Source organism: Nerophis ophidion, linkage group LG08, assembly GCF_033978795.1.
Source record: "Nerophis ophidion isolate RoL-2023_Sa linkage group LG08, RoL_Noph_v1.0, whole genome shotgun sequence".
In the NCBI taxonomy this organism is placed as follows: Eukaryota; Metazoa; Chordata; class Actinopteri; order Syngnathiformes; family Syngnathidae; genus Nerophis; species Nerophis ophidion.
In genome coordinates, this window is record NC_084618.1 from 35,176,055 (window position 1) to 35,203,464 (window position 27,410).

The window sequence follows — 27,410 nt, forward strand, 5'->3', positions numbered from 1 at the left end:
GCACTTCGGTACCAGGGAGGTCTAGCGGGTTTTATAGACTAGGCTCAGTGCAAGTTGTTTAACTCTGGCTTCCACCCTGAGCCAGCCTGTTTTGGAGAAGTGGGTTGGAGTGAGGTGTGATCCGGGGTGGAGGTCTAAAGGTAACCGGACTAGCTTGTTCTGGGATGTTTGGAGTCTAGATTTGAGGGTTTTTGGAGGTGCTGGGGTACCAGGAGGGGCAAGCGTAATCGAAAAAGGGTTGAATGAGAGTTCCCGCTAGAATCTTCAAGTTGCTTTTGGTGACCAGAGAGGAGATTCTGTAGAGGAATCTCGTTCTTTGGTTGATCTTTTTGATTACCTTGGTTGCCATTTTATCACAGGAAAGATTGGCCTTTAGAATGGAACCTAGGTAGGTGATCTCATCTTTCCTGGTGATAACAATGTCACCCACTTTTATAGTGAAGTCACTGACCTTCTTAAGGTTGATGTGGGACCCAAATAGGATGGATTCCGTTTTACCTAAGTGTATGGATGCCTTGTTGTCAGCGAGCCAGGTGCAAATACTGAAGAGTTCGGATACTAGCAGGGCCGAGTCACCCGCAAACAGGAACAATTCACAGTCGCATGCTGATGGCATGTCATTTACGTATATTAGGAACAGTAAAGGTCCTAGTATACTGCCTTGGGGGACTCCACAGCTTACTGAGAGGGGAGGGGACACGGTGCCGTTCACCTCTACCACCTGTTTCCTCCCCTCTAAGTACAAACCCCGTTTCCATATGAGTCGGGAAATTGTGTTAGATGTAAGTATAAACGGAATACAATGATTTGCAAATCCTTTTCAACCCATATTCAGTTGAATGCACTACAAAGACAAGATATTTAATGTTCAAACTCATAAACTTTATTTTTTGTTGCAAATAATAATTAACTTAATATTTCATGGCTGCAACACGTGCCAAAGTAGTTGGGAAAGGGCATGTTCACCACTATGTTACATCAACCTTTCTTTTAACAACACTCAATAAATGTTTGGGAACTGAGGAAACTAATTGCTGAAGCTTTGAAAGTGGGATTCTTTCCCATTCTTGCTTGATGTAGAGCTTCAGTTGTTCAACAGTCTGGGATCTCCGCTGTCGTATTTTACTCTTCATAATGCGCTACACATTTTCGATGGGAGACAGGTCTGGACTGCAGGCGGGCCAGGAAAGTACCCGCACTCTTTTACTACGAAGCCACGCTGTTGTAACACGTGGCTTGGCATTGTCTTTCTGAAATAAGCAGGGGCGCCCATGATAACGTTGCTTGGATTACAACATACTGTATGTTGCTCCAAAACCTGTATGGACCTATCAGCATTAATGGTGCCTTCACATATGTGTAAGTTAGCCATGCCTTGGGCACTAATACACCCCCATACCATCACAGATACTGGGTTTTGAACTTTGCGCCTATAACAACCCGGATGGTTATTTTCCTCTTTGTTCCGGAGGACAGCACGTCCACAATTTCCAAATATAATTTGAAATGTTGACTCATCAGACCACAAAACACTTTTCCACTTTGCATCAGTCCATCTTAGATAAGCTTGGGCCCAGCGAAGCCAGCAGCGTTCCTTAGTGTTGTTGATAAATGGGTTTGGCTTTGCATAGCAGAGTTTTAACTTGCACTTACAGTTGTAGCAACCAACTGTAGTTACTGACTGTGGTTTTAGGAAGTGTTCCTGAGCCAATGTGGTGATATCCTTTACACACTGATGTCGGTTATTGATACAGTACCGCCTGAGGGAACAAAGGTCTGTAATATCATTGCTTACGTGTAGTGATTTCTCCAGATTCTCTGAACCTTTTGATGATTTTATGGACTGTAGATGGTAAAGTCCCTAAATTCCTTGCAATAGCTCGTTGAGAAATGTTCTAAAACTGTTCGACAATTTGCTTACAAATACGTGACCCTCGCCCCATCCTTGTTTATGAATTACTTAGCATTTCATGGAAGCTGCTTTTATACCCAATCATGTCACCCACCTGTTCCCAATTAGCCTGCACACCTGTGGGATGTTCCATATAAGTGTTTGATGAGCATTTCTCAACTTTTTCAGTATTTATTGCCACCCTTCCCAACTTCTTTGTCACGTGTTGCTGGCATCAAATTCTAAAGTTAATGATTATATGCAAAAAAAACAATAAGTGTATCAGTTTGAACATCAAATATGTTGTCTTTGTAGCATATTCAACTGAATATGGGTTGAAAATGATTTGCAAATCATTGTATTCCATTTATATTTACATCTAACACAATTTCCCAACTCATATGGAAACGGGGTTTGTATGATTGCATCCAGCTCGATGAGGTTTTATCGAATCCGATTGCTCTGAGCTTATCCAACAGTATAGCGTGGTTAACGGTGTCAAAGGCCTCTGAATGTCCAGCATGACCATGCCGCAGTATTTGCCCGCATCCACCTCATGTTGGATGTGGTCGGTCAGATACAGTTCCCAACACATTTACACTAATGATAGGAAGTTACAAACATTTAATAAAGTAAAAGCCATATTTGGAGAGCATTGTTTTATTAGCACAGTTGGACAGGATGTAACACGTGTCGCTATTATTGTGAAGGCTGGAAGTGTGTGACTGGTGGAAAACAGAGATCTCTTTTTGGTGGCCGTGAACGAGAGATGAGACTGTTACTTTTTTTTAAATTACATCTCAAGCTCCTACCTGCCAAGCTTGCCACATCTTACCAGTTTAGCATTTTGAGTGATAGTTTTATTAAAAACGGTTTGCTTTCTTTTTGTTTTCTCCTCTGCTCCACTTGGGTAACTGTGCTTAGTCTTTAGAAAAACCTCTCATAACTGTGCCTCTGTTTTGGTTTGTTTTCCAAAATCAAGTCTGCAAATGTGTAATAGCATGGGGAAAAAAAAAGATCATGATCGATGAGGTGGTGACTTGTCCAGAGTGTACACCGCCTTCCGTCCGATTGTAGCCAAAATTGGCTTCATTGCCCCCGCGACTTCGAAGGGAATAAGCGGTAGAAAATGAATGGATGGATGGATTGATTTAATATTTTTAATTAATTTATGAATAATTAGTACCTGCGATGAGGTGGCGACTTGTCCAGGGTGTACACCGCCTTCCGCACGATTGTAGCTAAGATAGGCACCAGCGCCCCCCCTGACCCCAAAGGGAATAAGCGGTAAAAAAATGGATGGATGGATGAATAATGAATTAAGTAATTAAAGATAGAAGCATACACATTTAGAGAAAAACGTGTTTATTTTTTTTTATTTTTTCGGGGTCCCTGGAAATCTCTGTCTGCACCTGAACAACAGAAGATGTTCATGATGTCATCGTGATTAATGCAGGAAGTGTGTATCTATTGACACACACATCCTGCATTAATAGTTTGTAACAAAGTGTACTTCCATTATCGCAAATTAACAAACATACTTTACTTAGTTTTATTGCAAAGTGAACTTGTCACTCCCACCCACACGCACACACTGAGAATGTTCACATTTTGGAATTTTTGTGTATTTTGTTGATGTGATTCAATGAACTATTGACCTCATTTTGTTGGAACAAGTCAAACAACATCTGAAAACCTGTTTTCTAACTTCAACCAGGAATGTAAATGTTTTTTCCTGATGCAAAAAGCGAGCCTGTCTGCACAGTCCAGCCTCTAAAATCAGCATTGAACCAGCGACCGCGACTCCCTGGTGAATCAAAGTTAAGTACAGGCACTACACAATGAGTAAAAGCCCTGAGTTATCAGCTCATTTTCTACCGTGGCTCCCAAGGCATAACGTAATCCAGTAGACTTTGTCAAGACAAAATAAATCGTAATGATAAATGCACCTGGGGATAGGTTGATTGGCAACACTAAATCGGCCCTAGTGTGTGAATGTGAGTGTGAATGTTGTCTGTCTATCTGTGTTGGCCCTGCGATGAGGTGGCGACTTTTCCAGGGTGTACCTCGCCTTCCGCCCGAATGCAGCTGAGATAGGCTCCAGCACCCCCGCGACCCCAAAAGGGACAAGTGGTAGAAAATGGATGGATTGAAAATAAGGAATAACAAGTCAGGAGAGTCCAAATGTTCACAGTTTTGTGTGGAGTCTCATGTGCCAAACTGACGTGTACGCTATTGGAAGCGCTTGTGACAAATGGTGCAGAGTAAAGGTTTCTCTCCGGTGTGGACCTTTAAGTGAGCAATGAGTTCTCGGTGCTGCTTGAATCTTTTGGCGCACAGCGAGGAAGGGAACTTTCAGGTGCTTCCTCAAGTATGACTTACGGCTGAAGGTCTTGTTGCAGGTGAAAGGTTTGACGTGAGAGCGTGCGTATGTCAATCCTGGACCTGTCTTGTTGGACCAGTCCTGATCATCCAGGGCAAGTGTGACTCGGCTCCTCCCCATCATCTTATTCTTCTTTGATGTGGGGGTCTAAGGCTCGTCCTGTTCCACCCTGGAGGACAAGAAGAATGAGGAGTCTTCTGGGCCTCTGCAGAACACCAGGACACAAACACGTGATTATCTTATACACAGTAACTGATATTTGACGGACACTTTTTCAATAGTAATATATTTTCTTTTTTTAATTAAACAATGACTATACAAACTAAAGGCCTACTAAAATGAGATTTTCTTATTTAAACGGGGATAGCAGGTCCATTCTATGTGTCATACTTGATCATTTTGCGATATTGCCATATTTTTGCTGAAAGTAGTAGAGAACATCGACGATAAAGTTCGCAACTTTTGGTCGCTAATAAAAAAGCCCTGCGTTTACCGGAAGTCGCAGACAATGACGTCACATGTTTGATGGCTCCTCACATATTCACATTGTTTTTAATGGGAGCCTCCAACAAAAAGAGCTATTCGGACCGAGAAAACGACAATTTCCCCATTAATTTGAGCGAGGATGAAAGATTTGTGTTTAAGGATATTGATAGCGAAGGACTAGCAAAAAAAAAAAAAAAAAAAAAATCAAGTTAAAAAAAAAAAGCGTGACATTGGGACGGATTCAGATGTTTTCAGACACATTTACTAGGATAATTCTGTGAAATCCCTTATCTTTCTATTGTGTTGCTAGTGTTTTAGTGAGTTTAATAGTACCTGATAGTCGGAGGGATGTGTCCACGGGTGTCTTGAGGCCAGTGTCTGATGGAAGTCGACGGCAAATACAAGGACGGCGCAAGCTCAGCTTATCTCCGGTAAGTGGCGACTTTTTACCACAATTTTCTCTCCGAAAACTGCCGGTTGACATTTGGTCGGGATCCATGTTCGCTTGACCGCTCTGATCCATAGGAAAGCTTCACCTCCGGGAATTTTAAACAAGGATTCACCGTGTGTTTGTATGGCTAAAGGCTAAAGCTTCCCAACTCCATCTTTCTACTTTGACTTCTCCAATATTAATTGAACAAATTGCAAAAGATTCAACAACACAGATGTCTAAAATACTGTGTACTTATGCCGTTAAAGCAGACGACTTTTAGCTGTGTGTATGCGCAGCGCCAATATTTCCTAACAGTCCGTGACGTCACACCTACACGTCATCATTTCGCGACGTTTTCAACAAGAAACTCTCGGGAAATTTAAAATTGCAATATAGTAAACTAAAAGGGCCGTATTGGCATGTGTTGCAATGTTAATATGTCATTATTGATATATGAACTATCAGACTGCGTGGTCGGTATTAGTGGGTTTCAGTAGGCCTTTAAATAAGGCACTTTCAAGGCAAATAAACAAATGATATCAGGCTGGCAGAACATCCATCCATCCATTTCCTACCGCTTGTCCCGATCGAGGTCGCGGGGGGTGCTGGAGCCTGTCCCAGCTGCACACGGGCGGAAGGCGGCGTACACCCTGGACAAGTCGCCACCTCATCGCAGGGCCAACACAGATAGACAGACAACAGTCACACTCACATTCACACACTAAAGGACTATTTAGTGTTGCCAATCAACCTATCCCAAGGTGCATGTCTTTGGAGGTTTGAGGAAGCCAGAGTACCCGGAGGGAACCCATGCAGTCATAGAGAGAACATGCAAACTCCACACAGAAAGATCGAACCCAGGACCTTCGTATTGTGAGGCACATGCACTAACCCCTGTGCCACAATTAGTTAAATTTTAGGCCTAGATAGAACAATCCCATGATACAAAATAACCTGAGTAGAGTGGAAATAATAGGCTACCTCCTTCAGAGCTGCTTCAGAACGGTTATGGTGTTGGACTTGGTTGGGTGGGATTGCAAGATGGGGGACAGAGAGGAGGAAGGGGAATGGTTGTCAGCTTCATTGGGGTCATCAGGTGGGCATCCTCCTTCACCGGCGTTTCAATGATAGGCCCACGACACCTCCAGAGGGCTCATCAGCAACACCTGGCATCCCAGGTGAGCCCCCCTCTGCCTCTAACCATTATGTGATGTAGGTCTTACTAGAGCTCCAGATGGTGTCTCTCCTCTTCACCCATAGCCACCGACTGACTGTCTCTGCCGCTCCTGAGAGGGCTTTGATGGTGTTTCGCAGGGTTTGGCCTTGAACTCCGATGTCCTTAAGCAGCATGATGGTTGTCCGGCCCACAAAACCTCTGCAGCCAACTTCCATTGGGCAGACCTTGGCTTTCCAACCAATCTGCTTGGCATCAGCTGCCAGTTCGGTGTACTTAAGGCTTTTGCGTTCGAATGCCTTTTCCACCGCAGCCTCCCAGGGAACCGTGAGTTCTATTCTATACACAATATGCAGTGAGGAGGACCAGAGCACAAGGTCTGGTCTGATGTTTGATCTGGCTATTTCTGAAGGAAAGCAGAGCTTTTGATCAAGATCCACCGCCATTTTCCAGTCACGAGCCATTCCGAGCTGGCCTATGTCTGGTATATGGCCTTTGGTGGACTCTGCACCTTCTCGGATTAACTCTCTTGTGGCTGTATGATGTACTTTTGGCGGGGACAGGCATTGATCTTCACTCTTCTGGCCTCTAACGTGGCTGTAGACACTTCAGAACCTGGTTGTGCCGCCAGATGTGGCGCCCTTATGACAGACTTGTCTTGCAGACAACCAGAATGTGTTTGAGGTTAGCTGGAGATGGACAAAGGGGGCATGTGGGGTCCTCTCCGTACCACTGTTTGAGGTTGGAGAGGAAGGGAAGGACATCTTAAGTGGCGCGTATATAAATAAAAAACGTAACAGACATATAAAAAAAATCCATAACGAACAAAATATGTTCAAGAAAATAAAATACAAAAATACAGACGAAACAAAATAAAAAAGTCTTATAACATAACAATTTGTCTCATTTAAAAAAAATGTGAATATTGTTTTTTAGCTTTAGTTTTAAAGGCCTACTGAAACCCACTACTACCGACCACGCAGTCTGATAGTTTATATATCAATGATGAAATATTAACATTACAACACATGCCAATACGGCCTTTTTAGTTTACTAAATTGCAATTTAAAATTTCCCGCAAGTTTCTTGCTGAAAATGTCGCGGAATGATGACGTGTACGGGTGACGTCACGGACTGTCAGGAAATATTAGCTCTGCACCAAACACGGTTAAAAGTCGTCTCTGTTCATGGCGTAATTTCACAGTATTTTGGACATCTGTGTTGCTGAATCTTTTGCAATTTGTTCATTTAATAACGAAGACTATAAAGAACAATGCTGTTGGTGGAAAGCGGTGTATTGCAGCTGTCTTTAGCACCGAGACACAGCCGGTGTTTCTTTGTTTGTTGTGAAGCTTTAACACAGAGCGGTCCAGTGAACATGTTTTCTCTACGTCAACCAGCATGTCTTTGGATGGGGAAATTGTGATATATATCTTACCGGAGAAATCATTGGATTATTCGTCGTCCTGCAGCAGCTGTTTAAAAGGCAGCTGTGAGCTTGGCTCCTCGGCTTCTCTCTGAGACACTTTGTGTTCACCGCAGCCATCCGACCTTGAGGTATGTCTTTACAATCTTTAAAATCTCACTAAAACACTATTAAAACAATAAGCAGAGAAGGGATCTTCCAGAATTATCCTAGTAAATGTGTCTAATTACATCTGAAACGCTCACACTGCCGCCGCTTTTTTTTTTCCCTAGTCCTTCACTATCAATATCCTAATTCACGAATCTTTCATCCTCGCTCAAATTAATGGTGAAATTGACGCTTTCTCGGTCCGAATTGCTCTTACTGCTGGTGGCTCCCATTAAATACAATGTGAATATCTGTGGAGCCCTGCAACTCGTGACGTCACACGCACATACTTCCGGTAAAGGCAGGGCTTTTCTATTAGCGACCAAAAGTTGCAAACTTTATCGTCGATGTTCTCTACTAAATCCTTTCAGCAAAAATATGGCAATATCGCAAAATGATCAAGTATGACACAGAGAATTGACTTGCTATCCCCGTTTAAATAAAAACATCTAGTTTCAGTAGGCCTTTAACAAGCCTGTGTTCATTGGCCCGAGAATAAACGTCATCAATGTGTGTCTTTACCAAGCGAAAAGGCGGGAGTTTCAAAACCCTCAAGCAGAGCAAGGATGACCATGCACCACCCTGCCCGGAACTCATTAGAATAAAGTTGGAGGATTGATTGATTGATTCCTTTATTAGTATATTTTGTACAATTGACCAATAAAGGCCTATTGAAACCCACTACTACCCACCACACAGTCTGATACTTTATATATCAATGATGAAATATTAACATTGCAACACATGCTTCTTAGTTTACTAAATTACAATTTTAAATTTCCCTGGAATTTCATCTTCAAAACGTCGTGTAATGATGACGTGTACGCAAGACGTCACAGGTTTTTAGGAAGTATGAGCGCTGCGCACACACACAGCTAAATGTCGTCTGCTTTAACGGCATAATTATACAGTTTTTTGGACATCTGTGTTGCTGAATCTTTTGCAATTTATTCAGTTAATATTGGAGAAGTCACAGTAGAAAGATGGAGTTGGGAAGCTTTACCCTTTAGCCACACAAACACACGGTGATTCCTTGTTTAAAATTCCTGGAGGTGAAACTTTCCTATGGATCAGAGCACAGTCAAGCGAACATGGATCCTACTGAATGTCAACCAACAGGTTTCAGTGAGAAAATTGTGGTTATAAAGTCAGTACTTACCGGAGAAAAGCTGAGCTTGTGCCGTCCATATCTGCCGTCGACTCCCCTGAGACACTGGCGTCAAGACACCTGTGGAGACACACCTTCGAATATCAGGTACTATTAAACTCACTAAAACACTAGCAACACAATAGAAAGATAAGGGATTTCCCAGAATTAACCTAGAAAATGTGTCCAAAACATCTGAATCCGTCCCAATGCAATCGCGTTTTTTTATTTTTAACACTTTTTTTTTTTCTAGTCCGTAGCTATCAATATCCTCAAACACAAATCTTTCATCCTCGCTCAAATTAATGGGGAAATTGTCGTTTTCTCGGTCCGAATAGCACTTTTCTTTAGAGGCTCCCATTAAAAACAATGTGAATATGTGAGGAGCCATCAAACATGTGACGTCATCATCCGCGACTTCCGGTAGAGGCAGGGCATTTCTCTTAGCACCGAAAGTTGCGAAGTTTATCGTGGATGTTCTCTACTAAATCCTTTCAGCAAAAATATGGCAATATCGCAAAATGATCAAGTATGACACATAGAATGGACCTGCTATCCCCGTTTGAATAACAAAATCTAATTTCAGTAGGCCTTTAAATGGTAACACCCTAAAAAGTTTTTTAATGTGTTTAGATCGGGGTCCACGTTAATCAATTCGTAGTAAAAGAAATTCGTCCCTGGGTGGGCTTGAACCACCAACCTTTCGGTTAACAGCCGAACGCGCTAACCGATTGCGCCACAGAGACATTGTAGCACTACCCTTCAACGTTTTGACTACTTGTCGATTTTCCCAATGCTCTGAGCCCAAAAGGGACAAGCGGTAAAGAATGGATCATTGGATGGATGATTTGGTTGGAGTTGAAGGCGCAACTATCTCTTTAGTTTGATGTCGCCATCTTTGAAGCATAGTCACGTTCTTTTTCCATCGTGTCTCGAATTCCCACTTCAATACGTCAGCCATAACCTTCCTTTCTTGGGCCACAGAGCAGACTTTAAGTTAATGTGTTCAAATGTGACACACCTGTGTATGGCCGTTTTATTTAAGCTCTTACAAAAACATCTAGCAGCTTCCAATTATGGCGCTCCTCTTCCTATTCCATAAGTGTCCTCTCAAAGTATTCAAATGTTTCTACGAAGGCCGCGTTCAGACGCTGGCTGGCGAATATGTTTAGCGTCTCGAATTCCACAAAGCCAAAAGACGAAAACTGAACTGTGTATCTTGTTGTAAAGTTAAATTATGGTTATAACGCCAAACAATAGCAAGCGAGAGCGGATGCCTGGGCAAGCTTTCAAAGTAAAGTCTTAGACCGCGCGCATCAACGGCGCCTATTCGCAGCAGTTTCTTTTATTTTGAAAAACATTTTTCGGATGTTTAGAAAACAACTCGACGAAGCCAAATCGTGGGAAACGGTTCGGTTTAAAAGAAAACAAAAACATGGATCAACGTCGTCAATCCGTTTTAAACCCCGAACCCAAGTTAAAACGTGAAGGTTTGTAAAATTTCAACTCCTGACGTGTTTTACGAACAATTGAGCCAATTGGCCCTGGTGTGTGAATGTGAGTGTGAATGTTGTCTGTCTATCTGTGTTAGCCCTGCGATGAGTTGGCGACTTGTCCAGGGTGTACCCCGCCTTCCGCCCGATTGTAGCTGAGATAGGCGCCAGCGCCCCCCGCGACCCCAACAGGGAATAAGCGGTAGAAATGGATGGATGAGCCACTGCTATGTCCAACAAGCTAAAATAAGCTAAACATTCACAATAAGACTACTCGCAGCCTCTAGCTCCTGCTGCAATGTTTTGCTGACATAAGACGCATTTTGTACACATCTCAATGGGTTTATCTTCTACCTCGTTCTTGTGTAACTCATTTAAATATTTCCTGGTTATTATGCTGTATCCCCAATAAAAGTGCAGGGTGGTTTCTGCACCCTCGGGCCGCAGAAGCAGTGTTACCATTTGGGAAGGGGCACATTATCGTCCCAGAAGCTTACAATTATCGTATTTTGGGATAAACTATCTTACATATCCAGTGTTGGCGCTAGGAATTTTCAAAATCATATCATAAAAATGGGGCCCACATACAGTACATTTTTGGGGTCCCACTTCTTTGGAACCGTTTTGAAAACAAATGATGGATGTATGCATTATCCCGTTATAGCTTACATTCTATATTGAGTTTTGGAAAAAAGGTTGTCATAAACGTTACGCAATTCATTAAAAAGTAAAATAGAAGAAAACACATTTGCATGCATAAGTAAATTTATTCAGTTATGAACATGCATCCACTTTCTTCTTTCCTTCATGGATCTAAACTTTAACGTTGCTTGTATTTGTTTCCTATATTTTCATTTAATGAGTTGTAGGTGTATTTATTTCAGTATAAAAGTGTAAAGTTTTTTTGCTTCGGTCATGAAATTATGATAATGGTTTGCCAGGGCATACATGCACATGACATATTTAATTGATTATTCTCACCTGTATGTACATTGGGGCAAAAAAGTATTTAGTCAGCCACCGATTGTGCAAGTTCTCCCACTTAAAATGATGACAGAGGTTTGTAATTTTCATCATAGGTACACTTCAACTGTGAGAGACACAATGTGAAAAAAAAATCCAGGAATATACATTGTAGGAATTTTAAAGAATTTATTTGTAAATTATGGGGGAAAATAAGTATTTGGTCAACCATTCAAAGCTCTCACTGATGGAAGGAGATTTTGGCTCAAAATGTCACGATACATGGCCCCATTCATTCTTTCCTTATCACGGATCAATCGTCCTGTCCCCTTAGCAGAAAAACAGCCCCAAAAGCATGATGTTTCCACCCCCATGCTTCACAGTAGGTGTGGTGTTCTTGGGATGCAACTCAGTATTCTTCTTCCTTCATACATGACGTGTTCAGTTAATACCAAAAAGTTCTATTTTGGTTTCATCTGACCACATGAGATTCTCCCAATCCTCTGCTGTATCATCCATGTATCCATTTTGGTATAAACTCAACTCGTCGTGTTTGGAGGAAGATGGATACTGAGTTGCATCCCAAGAACACCACACCTACTGTGAAGCATGGGGGTGGAAACATCATGCTTTGGGGCTGTTTTTCTGCTAAGAGGATAGGACGATCGATCCGTGTTAAGGAAAGAATGAATGGGGCCATGTATCGTGAGATTTTGAGCCAAAACCTCCTTCCATTGTGAGAATGGTTGACCAAATACTTATTTTCCACCATAATTTACAAATAAATTATTTGAAATTCCTACAATGTGAATTCCTGTATTTTTTTTCACATTCTGTCTCTCACAGTTGAAGTGTACCTATGATAAAAATTACAGACCTCTGTCATCATTTTAAGTGGGAGAACTTGCACAATCGGTGGCTGACCAGATACTTTTTTGCCCCACTGTATGTGTGTATATATATATATATATATATATATATATATATATATATATATATATATATATATATATATATACTTATATGTATATTTGCCCATCATGCAATATTTAAGTGCCTATGAAAAAAAAACACACACTTTGCATTTTATGAGTGAGGTGGAGTTGTTTGGTAATTGCCTTCTAATCAATTTAATTGATGGGATTTGATTTGTTTCAGTGCTGCCATCAGATGTCCTCAAAGTGGTTGTTGTGAAAGAGGAGGAGCCAGATCCCCCTCGTGTGAAAGACAAAGACAAGGAAGCAGAGAAGTTCTGTGTGAAAAGTGAAGGAGATGACGGAGACCAAGCCGAGTGGTTACAACTTCATTGCAGTGAGGAGACCAGTCGTCAAGACTATGTTTTAAGTCCATCATCAGACTGTGAAGACACAACGTCACAATCTACTGACAGTGATGACAGCGACCACACTGAAGAACCTCCAAAGACTAACAAACACTCGGAAGGGGACCACAGCAAACCCTTGAAATGTTCGCAGTGTGACAAAAGTTTTTTTCATGAGAAAAATCTGACGAGACATGTGAGGACCCACGCAGGAGACCAGACTCTGGCTTGTTCATTTTGCAGCAGGACGTTCAAGCAGCGTTCAGATTTAATAGTTCACCGTCGCATTCACACTGGAGAGAAACCTTTCACTTGCTCGGTTTGCGGCGGAAGCTTCTCCCAAAAAGGCAGTTTGATGAGACACACAAGAGGACACACAGGAGAGAAACCTTTTTCATGCTCAGAGTGCGACGCAAGCTTTCGTCGGCGATCAGCTTTGGTGAAACACACGAGAACTCACACTGGAGAGAAACCTTTCCCCTGCTTAGTGTGTGCTAGAAGGTTCTCTGACAAAAAAAACATGACGGTTCACATGAGAACGCACACTGGTGAAAAACCTTTTTGTTGCTCGGTTTGTGGTGAAAGATTCTCTGATAAGAAAAATATGATGATTCACATGAGAACGCACAGCGGAGAGAAACCTTTTTGCTGCACAACTTGCGGCGAGCGATTTTCTCAGAGGTGCAGTTTGATGAGACACATAAGGACTCATACGGGGGAGAAACCTTTTTCCTGCTCAGTTTGCACCAAAACCTTCTCAGTGAAGAAAAACATGATGACGCACATGAGGACACACTCTGGAGAAAAACCATTTGCTTGTCCAATTTGTGCTAAAACTTTTTCAATTAAGAAAAATATGATGACGCACATGAGAACACACACTGGAGAAAAACCGTTTACATGCACGGTTTGTGCGAAAAAGTTCTCAGATAAGAAAAACATGATGATACACATGCGGACACACACAGGAGAAAAGCCTTTCCCTTGTCCAGTGTGCGCTAAGAGTTTTTCTGTGAAAAAGAACATGATGAGACATATGAGGACGCACACTGGTGAGAAACCCTTCTCCTGCTCAGTGTGCAATGAAAGGTTCTCTCAAAAGGGAAGCATGATGAGACACACAAGGACACATTTTCCTCATTGACCCAAGCTGATGAATGAGGTCCATGTAGAGAAACAACAAGATGTTGTCATCATTGGAAGTAAAAGTGATGGACATGACATTATATAATTTGTTTTCTACTCTTTCAGTGGTACGCATCATTTACTGACAGGTGTGTGATGTATCCTGTTCCTTGTTACATCTAATAAAGTATTGTCTTCACTGGAGAACTGCATACATGTGAATTCAAACCCTGGCCGAGTCATACCAAAGACTAAAATTGGGACCCATTGCCTCCCTGCTTGGCACTCAGCATCAAGGGTTGGAATTTGGGGTTAAATCACTAAAAATGATTCCCAGGCGCTGCCACCGCTGCTGCTCACTGCTCTCCTCACCTCCAGAGGGTGATCAAGGGTGATGGGTCGAATGCAGAAAATAATTTTGCCACACCTATTGTCTGTGTGAAAATCATTGGTACTTTAAAGGCCTACTGTAATTAGGTTTTTGTTATTCAAACGGGGATAGCAGGTCCATTCTATGTGTCATACTTGATCATTTCGCAATATTGTCATGTTTTTGCTGAAAGGATTTAGTAGAGAACATCGACGATAAAGTTTGCAACTTTTGGTGCTGATAAAAAAGCCGCTCCTTTACCGGAAGTCGCAGACGATGACGTCACAAGGGTGAGGACTCCTCACGTCCTCACATTGTATTTAATGGGAGCCTCCAGCAGCAAGAGCTATTCGTACTGAAAAAAAGGACAATTTCCCCATTAATTTGAGCAAGGATGAAAGATTTGTGGATGATGATATTGATAGCGAAGGACTAGAAAAAAAAATAATACAATTTTAAAAAAAAGCAACGGCTCCGAGAGGCGGCAGTGTGAACATTTCAGATGTAATTAGACACATTTACTAGGATAATTCTGGAAGATCCCTTATCTGCTTATTGTTTTATTAGTGTTTTAGTGAGATTGTAAAGACATACCTCGAGGTCGGATGGCTGCGGTGAACACGCAGTGTCTCAGAGAGAAGCCAAGGAGCCAAGCTCACAGCTGCCTTTTAAACAGCGGCTGCAGGAGGACGAATAATCCAATGATGTCCCCGATAAGATATATATCACAATTTTCCCATCCAAAAACATGCTGGTTGACGTAGAGAAACATGTTCGCTTGACCGCTCTTTGTTAAAAACAAAGAAACCCCGGCTGTGTCTCGGTGCTAAAGACAGCTGCAATACACCGCTTTCCACCAACTGCATTGTTCTTTAAAGTCTCCGTTATTAATTGAACAAATTGCAAAAGATTCAGCAACACAGATGTCCAAATGACTGTGTAACTATGCGTTGAAAAGAGATGACTTTTAGCCGTAACTTGTGCTGAGCTAATATTTCCTGACAGTCCGGGATGTCACGTGCACGCATCATCATTCCATGACGTTTTCAACAAGAAACTCCGCGGAAAATTTAGAATTGCAATTTAGTCAACTAAACCGGCCGTATTGGCATGTGTTGCAACGTTAATATTTCATCATTGATATATAAACTATCAGACTGTGTGGTCGGTAGTAGTGGGTTTCAGTAGGCCTTTAACCTTAACATGAAGAATACAAGCGTTGCAAAGGCAGCCAAAAGCCACGACGCCTAGCGGGCGCCAAAAAACATTGTAAGAAAGAGTCAAAGACACAAAAATCAGTAATATTATTACATTAAATAGGATACGTCCTTATTAAATCGTATTCTATACAACAATTGTCAAGTCTGGACATGGCTTCGTCACAGTCAGACACCAACTCACTATACGTGTGTTACTTTAAATAATTAAAATAAATAAGACCATTCCGATTCCTAACAAAGTAACCGAATAGGAATATCCGGAGAAAAAATTCTAAATAAACTAAAAAAAAAAAAAAGACCCGCCGCGGATACTTTCTAGTAGTTTAACTGCTAGTCGCGGCTGTGAATTTTATTTTGAAAAGTGTTTCCGGATGTTGAGACAAGCACAGGGGTCGCGCCCACTAGAGACAATGGTAGCGTGAAAAAATAAAACAAAGACGTAAACATTAAGTTTAAACCTGAGATGGATCGAGAGCTGCCACCAAGTGTGTATCCCGAGACACAGTTACAAACGGAAGGTTTGTGACATTTTTACTCCTTACAATGTTTACGACCATAGCATATATATATATGCTAAGCTAATGCTAGCATAACATGCACGGAGACGCTGCAAGCTCAATTTTCATTTGCTGACGCAATGACTCTTTTCTGCACGCTTTTGGTGTCAGTGTGTTTATAATGCTTCCTTATGCTCTACCTCCTTGTTCAGCAATCACACACTTATCTAGTGGTTGCGTTAAAGCAGCCGATCTAAAGCTGTTACAAAGCAGGGATCCACTTGTCCCTGGAAAGCTTGTTTTAAAATATATTTTTTTATGCAACCACAGCAAATTTAATGTAAATAATGCAATTAGGATGGCGACTTGTCCAGGGTGTACACCGCCTTCTGCCCTAATGCAGATGAGGGGATGGGTCCAAATGCAGAGGACACATTTAACCACACCTAGTGTGTGTGTGACAGTCATTGGTACTTTAAAGGCCTACTGAAATGAGATGTTCTTATTCAAACGGGGATAGCAAGTCCATTCTATGTGTCATACTTGATCATTTCGCGATATTGCCATATTTTTGCTGAAAGGATTTAGTAGAGAACATCCACGATAAAGTTTGCAACTTTTGCTTGCTAAGAAAAAAGCCCTGCCTCTACCGGAAGTCGCAGACAATGACGTCACATGTTGATGGCTCCTCACATATTCACATTGTTTTTAATGGGAGCCTCCAACAAAAAGAACTATTCGGACCGAGAAAACGACAATTTCCCCATTAATTTGAGCAAGAATGAAAGATTCGTGTTTGAGGATATTGATAGTGAAGGACTAGAAAAAAACAAAAAAAACAAGTTAAAAAAAAACGCGATTGTGTTGGGACGGATTCAGATGTTTTTAGACACATTTACTAGGATAATTCTGGGAAATCCCTTATCTTTCTATTGTGTTGCTAGTGTTGTAGTGAGTTTAACAGTACCTGATAGTCAGAGGTGTGTGTCCACGGGTGTCTTGACACGCAGTGTCTCAGGGAAGTCGACGGCAGCTTTATGGGCGGCACAAGTTCAGCTGATCTCCGGTAAGAAGCGACTTTTTACCACAATTTTCTCACCGAAACCTGCTGGTTGACATTCGGTCGGGATCGATGTTCGCTGTGATCCATTGTAAAGTTTCACCTCTGTGAATTTTAAACAAGGAATCAACGTGTGTTTGTGTGGCGAAAGGCTAAAGCTTCCCAACTCCATCTTTCTACTTTGACTTCTCCATTATTAATTGAACAAATTGCAAAGGATTCAGCAACACAGATGTCCAAAATACTGTATAATTATAGATGGATAGATAGATAGATAGATAGATAGATGGATAGTACTTTATTGATACCTTCAGGAGAATTCCTTCAGGAAAATTATGCGGTTAAAGCAGACGACTCTTAGCTGTGTGTGTGTGTGCAGCGCTCATATTTCCTAACAGCCCGTGACGTCAAGCGTACACGTCATCATTACGCAACGTTTTCAAGAATAAACTCCCGGGAAATTTAAAATTGCAATTTAGTAAACTAAAAAGGCCGTATTGGCATGTGTTGCAATGTTAATATTTCATCATTGATGTATAAACTATCAGACTGCGTGGGGGGTAGTAGTGGGTTTCAGTAGGCCTTTAACAAAGATGAACTTTAACGAAAGGGACAAGCGCTAGAAAAATGGATGGATGGATGGACATGCAAGCTGCACGGTTGTGGAGATTTCTGCACGCTTCCACGCCTCGTCTCCCCTGTGCCTTGCTCGACTCCTTGTATTTTTCTTAGATTAATGCAATAAATACTTCCTGTATTTTCCTTTTCATGCTGTGTCCGATGTATATTTGAAGTAATAATAGGATAGGATAGGTTTTTAATGTCATTGCACAAGTACAACAAAACTTTGTTTTCAGCACAAACCTGTACAAGATTAGACAAACAAACAGTGTACAGGGTTACAGAACAGGAACGCTGATGGGTCGCCATAAGGCGCCCCGTAAAAGATGGGGAAAAAGGTAAAACGCTGGGGAAGGATGAGTAAAAAAATATGATCTAGACTGGGCTGCTCAGAGGCCCCCGCCTGGAGTGGGGAAAAAAACCTCAATAGCAAAGCACATATACATATTACAACATACATCTCGAGATATCTAGCAACAGATGGAAAGGAATGCGGGGTCATGGTGGTAGGCCGCAGCTCTCAGGCGCTGACCATCCTTTCATCACCCCTATGGGATTTGCGTCGAGGTCGTGGATTGGGGGTGGCGGGGCTATGTATGTGTGTGGCGTATATTTTTTGGGATGAATGTTTGTGTGTAAGCCTTCAGTGTGTCTCTGTTTTCGCTGCCTTGATGTTGTGCAGTCGTTAGTCCAAAGTCAACAACAACAGGTGTGTGTCCATGAGAGACAAGAAGGGAGTTAGTTGTGTTTTCGCCGCACTGTCCTTCGGGAGAGTCTCGAAGCCAGGGAAGCAATCCAAGTTAGAATGTTTTGCATACGAGTGAAAATTGAATTTGCTTTTCACTCTAAATTGGCTATGATTTTTCTTCAAACCTGCGGGGCAGACAATTCCATGTGATCCGAAATCACAAGTGTCCACAGTTGTTTCCGCATTCCCCAATCATTTTGTGGCAGCTTTGGGGTACTTTGAAGACTGCCAGCAACTTCCAATTTGTCGACAAACCAGAGCAACGCTTACTCCAATCAGCAGATGTCCTGTTGTCATAATCCCGAATTGGTGGATATTTTCACGTCCTCGACTAAAAAGGGTCACCAAGCACGCGGCACTCCTTCTTCTCCCAGGAGTCCGTCGTGTGTCCAGCAACAACCGCTCCGTCACGACAAGCAGGTTCCCCTAAATCCAAGATCTTGTCAATGTCGTTGAGGCCAGTTAAATAGTTCCAATGTTGATTGGGAGAGCAGTGCAAAAAGAGGCAACAAACAAGTTAAGACAAGACAAGAAAAAGAAGAAAGAAGGATGGATAACGGAGAGGAAAGGGAAGCGTCCACTCTCGATGAGTGCCAGAGAGAAAGAAATGATGCCGACCTTCACTTCACAGGTCGTGACCAATCTATTTGTGGCAGTGCAAATAACGGACTCATATTATCAGTGCTGCAGCAAGCCACCTTAAATGCACCTTAGATGCAATAATCCAGAACTGCCTCACTTGTCAATGCAGTGTACTGACAGAAGTATTTCCCCAATTTTGGAAATTCTTAAAGGGGAACATTATCACCAAACCTATGCAAGCGTCAATATATACCTTGGATGTTGCAGAAAAAAGACCATGTATTTTTTTAACCGATTTCCGAACTCTAATTGGGTGAATTTTGGCGAATTAAACGCCTTTCTGTTTATCGGTCTTTTAGCGATGACGTCAGAACGTGACATCACCGAGGTAACACACCCACCATATTCATTTTCACATTACAAACACCGGGTCTCAGCTCTGTTATTTTCTGTTTTTTCGACTATTTTTTGGAACTTTGGAGACATCATGCCTCGTCGGTGTGTTGTCGGAGGGTGTAACAACACTAACAGGGAGGGATTCAAGTTGCACCACTGGCAAGAAATCTGCCGCCAGACCCCCATTGAATATACCAGAGTGTCTGCACATTTGACCGGCGATGCTAAGACAGACATGGCACAGAGATGTATGGATAACCTGCAGATGCATTTGCAACGATTAAGTCAACAAAACTCAACAAAAGGTGAGTTTTGTTGATGTTGTTGACTTATGTGCTAATCAGACATATTTGGTCACGGCATGACTGCCAGCTAATCGATGCTAACATGCTACGCTAATCGATGCTAACATGCTATTTACGCTAGCTGTATGTACATTTGAAACTAGATACCCACATATAATGCAAAACAAACACTTACCAATCGACATATTTAAGTTGCTCCAGTGTGACAAGATGCGAAAGTCCTGATCGTTTGGTTTGCACATTTTACCGGCGATGCTAATAAGGCAGCCATGCTATGGGCTACTTCATTAGGTACACCCACGCTATGGCCGAATAGCGTCAATAGCTATTCGCTCAATAGCTTCAATTTCTTCTTCAATTTCGTTTTCGCTATCTGCCTCCATACTCCGACCATCTGTTTCAATACATGCGTAATCTGTTGAATCGCTTAAGCCGCTGAGATCCGAGTCTGAATCCGAGCTAATGTCGCTATATCTTGCTGTGGTAACCGCCATGTTGTTTGAATTGGCAGCACTGTATGACGTCACACTGCGATGAGGTGGCGACTTGTCCAGGGTGTACCCCACCTCCCGCCCGATTGTAGCTGAGATAGGCGCCAGCGCCCCCCGCGACCCCAGAAGGGAATTAGTAGTAGAAAATGGATGGATGGATGACGTCACAGGGAAATGGATAGTGGTTTCGAAGATAGCGAAAATAAGGCACTTTAAAGCTTTATTTAGGGATATTCCGGGACCGGTAAAATTTTGAAAAAAACTTCAAAAAATACAACAAGCCACTGGGAACTGATTTTTATTGTTTTTAACCCTTTTGAAATTGTGATAATGTTCCCCTTTAACTGTCACATCCTGGATCATTTCTCCAAGTTAGAATTAAGCTTCCAGGTGTAAAACCATGGATATGTGTTGTTTTGCAAAAACTTGGTCAACTTAACAGTCGCACAATGATCATTAGCTTTTGTTGTTAGCGTTCCGTGTTGTTGGGATTGCTTGTATATGTTTCCATTCCGCATCGCTCTAGCCTAAACCATGTTATTGATGTTGAAGAATTAAAACTAATTCATCTCCATTATGCCAGTTCATTGTCTTATTAGCCTAAAGCGTTGCAACGTGTCCGATGCTGCGATAACGCTCGTGTCATCAGTGAGGATATGGGTTATTGACAAGGCAGGAGTTGAAGATGAAGCTCATCAAAAAGTTGTTCTGCCTAAAGTTCAGTGTTTCAGTGTTCTCCGAGCCACAACGTTGACGGCCATCTACTTTGCTGCTAATCATATTTGGATAATTACCATCCGAACACTCTTAGTTCCGAACCAGTTGTAGTTCTAGAGCAGAGGTTTCAAAGTCAAGGCCCGCGGGCGGGATCTGCATGAATTATCCACTATCCCCCAGGATGATATTAGAGTAGTATTAGAACCGGCCCGCAGGCCACAGCGGCCTGCTGCTGTTTTGCACGCACCAATACACCATCAGTGTTGGCGCTAGGAATTTTCAAAATGGGGTCTTGGGGACCCCATCAAGTCATAAAAATGGGGTGCTACAGTACATTTTTGGGGTCCCACTTTTTTGTAACCGTTTTGAAAACAATGTATGCATTATCCTGCTATATCTCACATTCTATATTGTGTTTTGGAAAAAGATTGTTATAAACGTTACTTAATTTGTAAAAAAAAAAAATGAAAAAAAAAAAAATTGCAAATGTAAATGTATTCAGTTATAAACCTTCATTCCCTTTCTTCTTTCCTTCATGGATCTAAACTTTACCGCTGCTGGTATTTTTCCCCCATATTTTTACTATAATATTTTCAGAATGTGTCTTTTCTATTTTTGGCCAAAGTAAGACAACTAAAACAATCTTAAATTGTCTTTATTTTTTAGTTTTTATTCTGTGATTTTAATATTCCGGCAGTGTGCAGATTTCCCTCCATGTGGCCCATGAGCTAAAATGGTTTTGACACCCACTGCTCTGGAGCATTTATTAGTATCCAGCAAGAAGGTATATTTTTGATGTGGCTGATAAACTATATTACCTGAGGTGGCTTGGCTACAAGATAGAGTTTCCGAAAGGTAAACATTTTCTGAGTTCTTAGCATGCATATTATAAAATTTTACATGACATTTCCAATGATAATAAATAGAAATGTCCGATATCGTCCGATAAATGCTTTAAAATGTGATATTGAAAATTTTATAACGCCCCTGTGTACACGGACGTAGGGAGAAGAACAGCGCACCAATAAACCTTAAAGGCACTGCATCCGCGTGCCATGAATTGATTAACGTGGACCCCGACTTAAACAAGTTGAAAAACTTATTCGGGTGTTACCATTTAGTGGTTAATTGTACGGAATATGTACTGGACTGTGCAATCTACTAATAAAAGTTTCAATCAATCAACCGGCGCCAATATCTACGGCTTTTTACACACACAAGTGAATGCAAGGCTTACTTGGTCAACAGCCATACAGGTCACACTAAGGGTGGCCGTATAAACAACTTTAACGCTTACAAATATGCGCCATACTGTGAACCCACACCAAACAAAAATGACAAACACATCCGCACCGTAACACAACATAAACACAACAGAACAAATACCCAGACCCCCTTGCAGCACTAACTCTTCCGGGACGCTACAATGTACACCCATTCCCCCGCTATCCCCTACCCCCCACCTGGGGACGGCGTGGCAAAGTTGGTAGACTGGCTGTGCCAGTAATCTGAGGGTTAATGGTTCAATCCCCACCGTGTACCATCTTAGACACGTCCGTTGTGTCCTTGGGCAAGACACTTCACCCGTGCTCCTGATGGGTCCTTGTAAGCGCCTTGCATGGCAGCTCCTGCCATCAGTGTGTGAATGTGTGTGTGAATGGGCGAATGTGGAAATACTGTCAAAGCGCTTTGGGCTCCCTAAAAAGGGGTAGAAAAGCGCTATACAAGTATAACCCATCAACCCCATCCCCCTAACCCCGCCCACCTCAAACTCCTCATGCTCTCTCAGTGAGTGCATGTCCCAAATTCCAAGCTGCTGTTTTGAGGCATGTTAAAAAAATAATGCACTTTGTGACTTCAATAAGAAATATGGCAGTGCCACGTTGGCACTTTTTTCCATAACTTGAGTTGATTTATTCATGGAAAACCTTGTTACATTGTTTAATGCATCCAGGGGGGCATCACAACAAAATTAGGCATAATAATGTGTTAATTCTACGACTATATATATCGGTATCAATTGATATGGGTATTGATTAAGTGTTGGACAATATCGGAATATTGGCAAAAAAGCCATTATCGGACATCTCTAATAATAAATTATTTACAAAACAAATCTGTGGTACATTCATGGGACACAAATGTGTCCAAAAGACAGGCAAAAGGGGTTGGTACATGAGATTAAACCTAACAGTAAAATATAGTGTAGACATGCACCCAATTGCAGGAAACGTAGTCTTGATTTTCTTCAGAGGTTTGCATAGACAGAAATGTTACTTTTTTTGTCAATTTTCTATTTATTAAAAAAAAAAAATGGTGTTCACATGCCTACATATAACACTGACCTGGTAATGCAGACCTGGACAAATTAAGGTCCGGGGGCCACATGCAGCCCGTTGAGCTTTTCAATCCGGCCCGCCGGACATCCCTAAATAATTTTTTTAGATCATTAGGATGGAAACTGTAGCTGCCATTATGATGTGCAGTGATGTTTTCTAATGACCGTAAGTCTTGAACTATACAAAGTATTTCAATGGTTGGAATCTGTGCTTATGGATGATATACCAGTAGTTACTATGGTAATCTAATTAGTTATTATGGTAATCTAAGTTACAGCAGCTCAGACGAGGCACCAAGCAGTGTGGGCAGGAAGGAAGGAGATTTCACAACAAAATTCTAAAGCTTAGTGATGTATAGAATATAATAGAAAGTACTTAATTGATCCCTGGAGGAAATCCAGCAAATATCAGATACATCAGATTGTAGGTGGATTTATTTGGTACCTTTCGCGTTAATTTTTCACTGTTTGTTGCATTTTTGTTGCGTTTCACTTGATTGTAAAATATGTCGATCAAAAGGGGTGTGACGTTCATATTTTGTCAATATTCAATGTTTTATGGTTCATAGATAATATTAAAATTCCATTACGTTTTCTTTGAGGCAGTCTGTCATAACGTTTTAATCATTCAGTCAGATATTATTGTGAGGTTTTGTATTAGTGTTCCTAAAAATAGATTTACTGGCCCCCAAACACATTTTTTTCTCTCTATGTGGCCCCCAGGCCTGTGGTAATGCCTCTTCCGCCACAGGTATTTTAGTATTATGTGAGGAACACTGAAGTTAGTCAAATAGATTTTTGTGGTGAAGCTGCAGTAGCGCCAAGATTAGCCGACATGTTTTTTGCATTTAGCTCTAATCCGGAAACAGAAGTTCCGCTTTGTAAATATCTTTATCGATCGCCACGGCATAGTAATAGAAAACAAAACAATCTTGCACTGTAATAAATATAAATACTTCCTGCTTTTGCACTCAGTATCAACGGTTGAAATTGGAGGTGAAATCACCAAAAATGATTCTCACGCGCCGCTGCTGCTCATTGCTCCCCTCACCTCCCAGGGGGTGGAACAAGGGGATGGGTCAAATGCAGAGGGTCATTACACCACCCTTTGTGTGTGTGAGACTATCAGTGGTGCTTTAACATAAATAAGACATAACACTTGATTTAGACCACAAATATGTAGAATCTACGTTTTGGACAAACTCCGTTATTAAGTGAAGCCACAATATTTAAAGGGACTACTACTGATGAACAAGACTTCCAGTGTTTCCTCGGATTAATGCGTGCGTTTTTTTTAGTGCTGCCATCAGACGTCCTCAAGGTGGTCGTTGTGAAAGAGGAGCAGCAGGAGGAGCCAGAGCCCCCTCGTCTGAAAGAGGAAGAAGAGGAGTCCGACATCAGCCAGTTCCAGAGGAAGAGTGAAGAAGATGAAGAGCGAGCCGAGTGGTCACGGCTTCATGGCGGCAGGGAGGCGACAAGTGGACAAGAAGCTGATCTTATCTTGGGCTCGCTGGTTCAGGCTGACGATGTGACGTCGGAATCTGGTGACACGGACGTCAGCGATGACAGCTGGATCAGCACCACCGCGCCCGCTTTAAACCCCGGCGACCACAGAGAAGCGGCTGCGGGCGAGAAGTTCGAGCCTCACGAAGCGTCGCTGACGTGCTCGCAGTGTGGGAAAACCTTCTTGTCCAAGTCGAGCCTGAAATGGCACAAGAAGGTCCACGCTGAGAAACTCTTCAGTTGCATCGTTTGCAGCAAAAGATTCCGGAAGCGCTCGGATCTGGTGGTTCACTTCCGGATCCACACTGGGGAGAAACCCTTCTCCTGCTCCGTTTGCGACGCCAGCTTCGCCAAGAGCAACGCGTTGGTTCAGCACATGCGGACGCACACCGGCGCCAAGCCTTTCAGCTGCTCCGTTTGCGCCAAGAGCTTCTCTCAAAAAGGCCACATGAACATACACATGCGCACGCACACCGGCGCCAAACCTTTCTCCTGCTCGCTGTGCGGGCGAACCTTCTCCGAGAAGGGTCACCTGACCAGACACGTGGCGGCGCACTCCGGAGAGAAACCGTACGCCTGCTCAGTGTGCGGCAAAAGGTTCTCTCAGAATGGTCACAAGACCACGCACATGGTGGCCCACACTGGAGAGAAACCATTCGGCTGTGACATTTGCGAGCAGCGCTTCACCTGGCACTCGCAGTTTAAAAGGCACAAGTGTGTAGAAGGGAACAGTGCCACCTAGTGGTTCTGGCATTGTCATGTGGCACTTGCGGAACATTTATTCCACTTCTAACTTAATACACCACTAAAATATTGCATCTTCACGCTGCTTTTGTCAGACCTCTTTTGTTTGTATGTTGTGACACATAAGACATAAGCTTCCTTCTTCCTCTTTCCTGCTGGTCTACCTGTCCTGTGGCCTTTGCCATGGCAATGTTACTGTTAGTCCTAACTCATCATGCAGATACATTTATTCAGTGACGTGCTGTGAGGTTCATGGCTGGTGAGGTTAGGCCCCGAGTCAGCCGCTTCGTTTCGAAGTTGAGCCAGTGAACTGCGTGCCTCATTGTACGTTATACAGTATATTCCGGCCAGACAAAATACAGCCAAACTTTCCAGGCAGCAACCTACTAGGTGCTAACATTACGCATACAATTAATTCTGATACACGATTACTTGCTTCCTCCTCCTCCCATCCCGTGATATGTCACACACAATCTCTAATGAAAAAAATCACTCTGCAGGCCCTACTCAGAAAACAACATCTTCGGTGAGTAATGACAATGTTTACAAGACCCTTCATCATGCCGACAATACGTGGCTCGAACCAGATGACATAGACCCAGACACAATTTTTTTTCCACACAATTAGCAGTATTTCAGTGGCCTATGGTTAGAGTGTCCGCCCTGAGATCGATAGGTTGTGAGTACAAACCCCGGCCGAGTCATACCAAAGAATAAAAATGGGAGCCATTACCTCCCTGCTTGGCACTCAGTATCAAGGGTTGGAATTGGGGGTTAAATCACCAAAATGATTCCCGGGCGCGGCCAACGCTGCTGCTCAATGTTCCCCGCACCACCTAGGGGGTGAGGGTGATGGGTCAAATGCAGAGGATAATCTCACCACACCTAGTGTGTGTGAGACTTTCACTGGTACTTTAACTTTAACAATTAGCAGTATTCGTCACAATTACACAGTGGAACAATAAAAACACACATTCAAATCTATGATACACTTCAATAGCAGAAGCATGTATGCCAACTTCTTGAGACAATGAACCTTTTAAAGTAACTACAATTACAGAGACATGGCTTGATGTAGAAAAGGGACTCAAGTTTGAGTTGGAAGAATATGAATTTAACTGCATTAACAACATACTTGCCAACCCTCCCAGATTTTCCGGGAGACTCCCGAAATTCAGCGCCTCTCCCGAAAACCTCCCGGAAGAAATTTTCTCCCGAAAATCTCCCGAAATTCAGCTGGAGCTGGAGGCCACGCCCCCTTTAACTCAAACATGCACGGTTTGAAGCTTGAAAAGGAGGATTGTAGGCTGATCTGACGGCATTTAAAGTCATTTTTAAAAATGACTGCTATCCTCCTCCTTTTCGACCAGACAAACGCGGAGAAATGAAGTAGGAACACTCCGGAGGCAGAAGTTCACTAAGAGAGGCGGACTCACCGGTTCTCAGCCATGTTTCCGTCACACAAAGGAAGTCAAGTCCGCGGGAAGTGAAGAGATCCTTCAGGATAAAGGTTTTGTTTGTCAAAGATCTTGCGTTCACAAGACCGAACCTGGCGGGGGCCAGCACGTCCAAGGGCGCAGCTAATCCAGGTGGGGCCCGACACACATCCCGTAGGTGGCCAGGGAGAGTAGCCACGAGGCGGGAAAGGCTGTAAATATATTCCTCCCCTCTTAACCACGCCCCCAAACCACACCTCCGCCCCACCTCCCGAAATCGGAGGTCTTAAGGTTGGCAAGTATGATTAACAGAAACCATAAGAGGGGGTGGAGTAGGGGTATATATATATATCCATCTTCTTCTGCTTATCCGAGGTCGGGTCGCGGGGGAAG

At 42.5% G+C, this 27,410-nt stretch overlaps 2 protein-coding genes, 2 long non-coding RNA genes and 1 other non-coding gene across 5 annotated transcripts; 2 read left to right on the plus strand and 3 right to left on the minus strand.

Moving 5' to 3' along the window:
• Positions 1-3,239: 3,239 nt before the first annotated feature.
• On the minus strand, positions 3,240-5,379 carry LOC133557697 (uncharacterized). The gene is made up of 2 exons (XR_009807831.1): positions 5,094-5,379; positions 3,240-4,479 (listed from the first exon to the last, which is right to left on the minus strand). It is a non-coding gene; the product is annotated as an uncharacterized LOC133557697 (long non-coding RNA).
• Positions 5,380-5,825: 446 nt separating this feature from the next.
• On the minus strand, positions 5,826-10,383 carry LOC133557696 (uncharacterized). Its single transcript, XR_009807830.1, has 3 exons — positions 10,109-10,383; positions 9,100-9,168; positions 5,826-9,003 (listed from the first exon to the last, which is right to left on the minus strand). It is a non-coding gene; the product is annotated as an uncharacterized LOC133557696 (long non-coding RNA).
• On the minus strand, positions 9,760-9,833 carry trnan-guu (transfer RNA asparagine (anticodon GUU)). Its single transcript has one exon. It is a non-coding gene; the product is annotated as a tRNA-Asn (tRNA).
• LOC133557695 (gastrula zinc finger protein XlCGF57.1-like) lies at positions 10,172-14,185 on the plus strand. The gene is made up of 2 exons (XM_061908394.1): positions 10,172-10,577; positions 12,702-14,185. Exons 1-2 carry the CDS (start codon positions 10,523-10,525, stop codon positions 14,006-14,008), a joined length of 1,362 nt encoding a protein of 453 aa, XP_061764378.1. The 5' UTR covers positions 10,172-10,522; the 3' UTR covers positions 14,009-14,185.
• A 1,769-nt stretch (positions 14,186-15,954) lies between these two features.
• On the plus strand, positions 15,955-25,652 carry LOC133557699 (gastrula zinc finger protein XlCGF17.1-like). Its single transcript, XM_061908402.1, has 2 exons — positions 15,955-16,097; positions 24,633-25,652. The coding sequence occupies exons 1-2, from the start codon at positions 16,043-16,045 to the stop codon at positions 25,577-25,579; spliced, it is 1,002 nt and encodes a 333-aa protein (XP_061764386.1). The 5' UTR covers positions 15,955-16,042; the 3' UTR covers positions 25,580-25,652.
• Positions 25,653-27,410: the final 1,758 nt, after the last annotated feature.

What these genes read in the sequence shown, in the direction of transcription:
- LOC133557695 (XM_061908394.1), top strand. Translation starts at nt 10,523, where the DNA reads ATGGATCAACGTCGTCAATCCGTTTTAAACCCCGAACCCAAGTTAAAA. An exon ending in ACCCAAGTTAAAACGTGAAG is followed by an intron (nt 10,578 to 12,701) that starts GTTTGTAAAATT and finishes GATTTGTTTCAG; the next exon opens with TGCTGCCATCAGATGTCCTC.
- LOC133557699 (XM_061908402.1), top strand. Translation starts at nt 16,043, where the DNA reads ATGGATCGAGAGCTGCCACCAAGTGTGTATCCCGAGACACAGTTACAA. An exon ending in GACACAGTTACAAACGGAAG is followed by an intron (nt 16,098 to 24,632) that starts GTTTGTGACATT and finishes CGTTTTTTTTAG; the next exon opens with TGCTGCCATCAGACGTCCTC.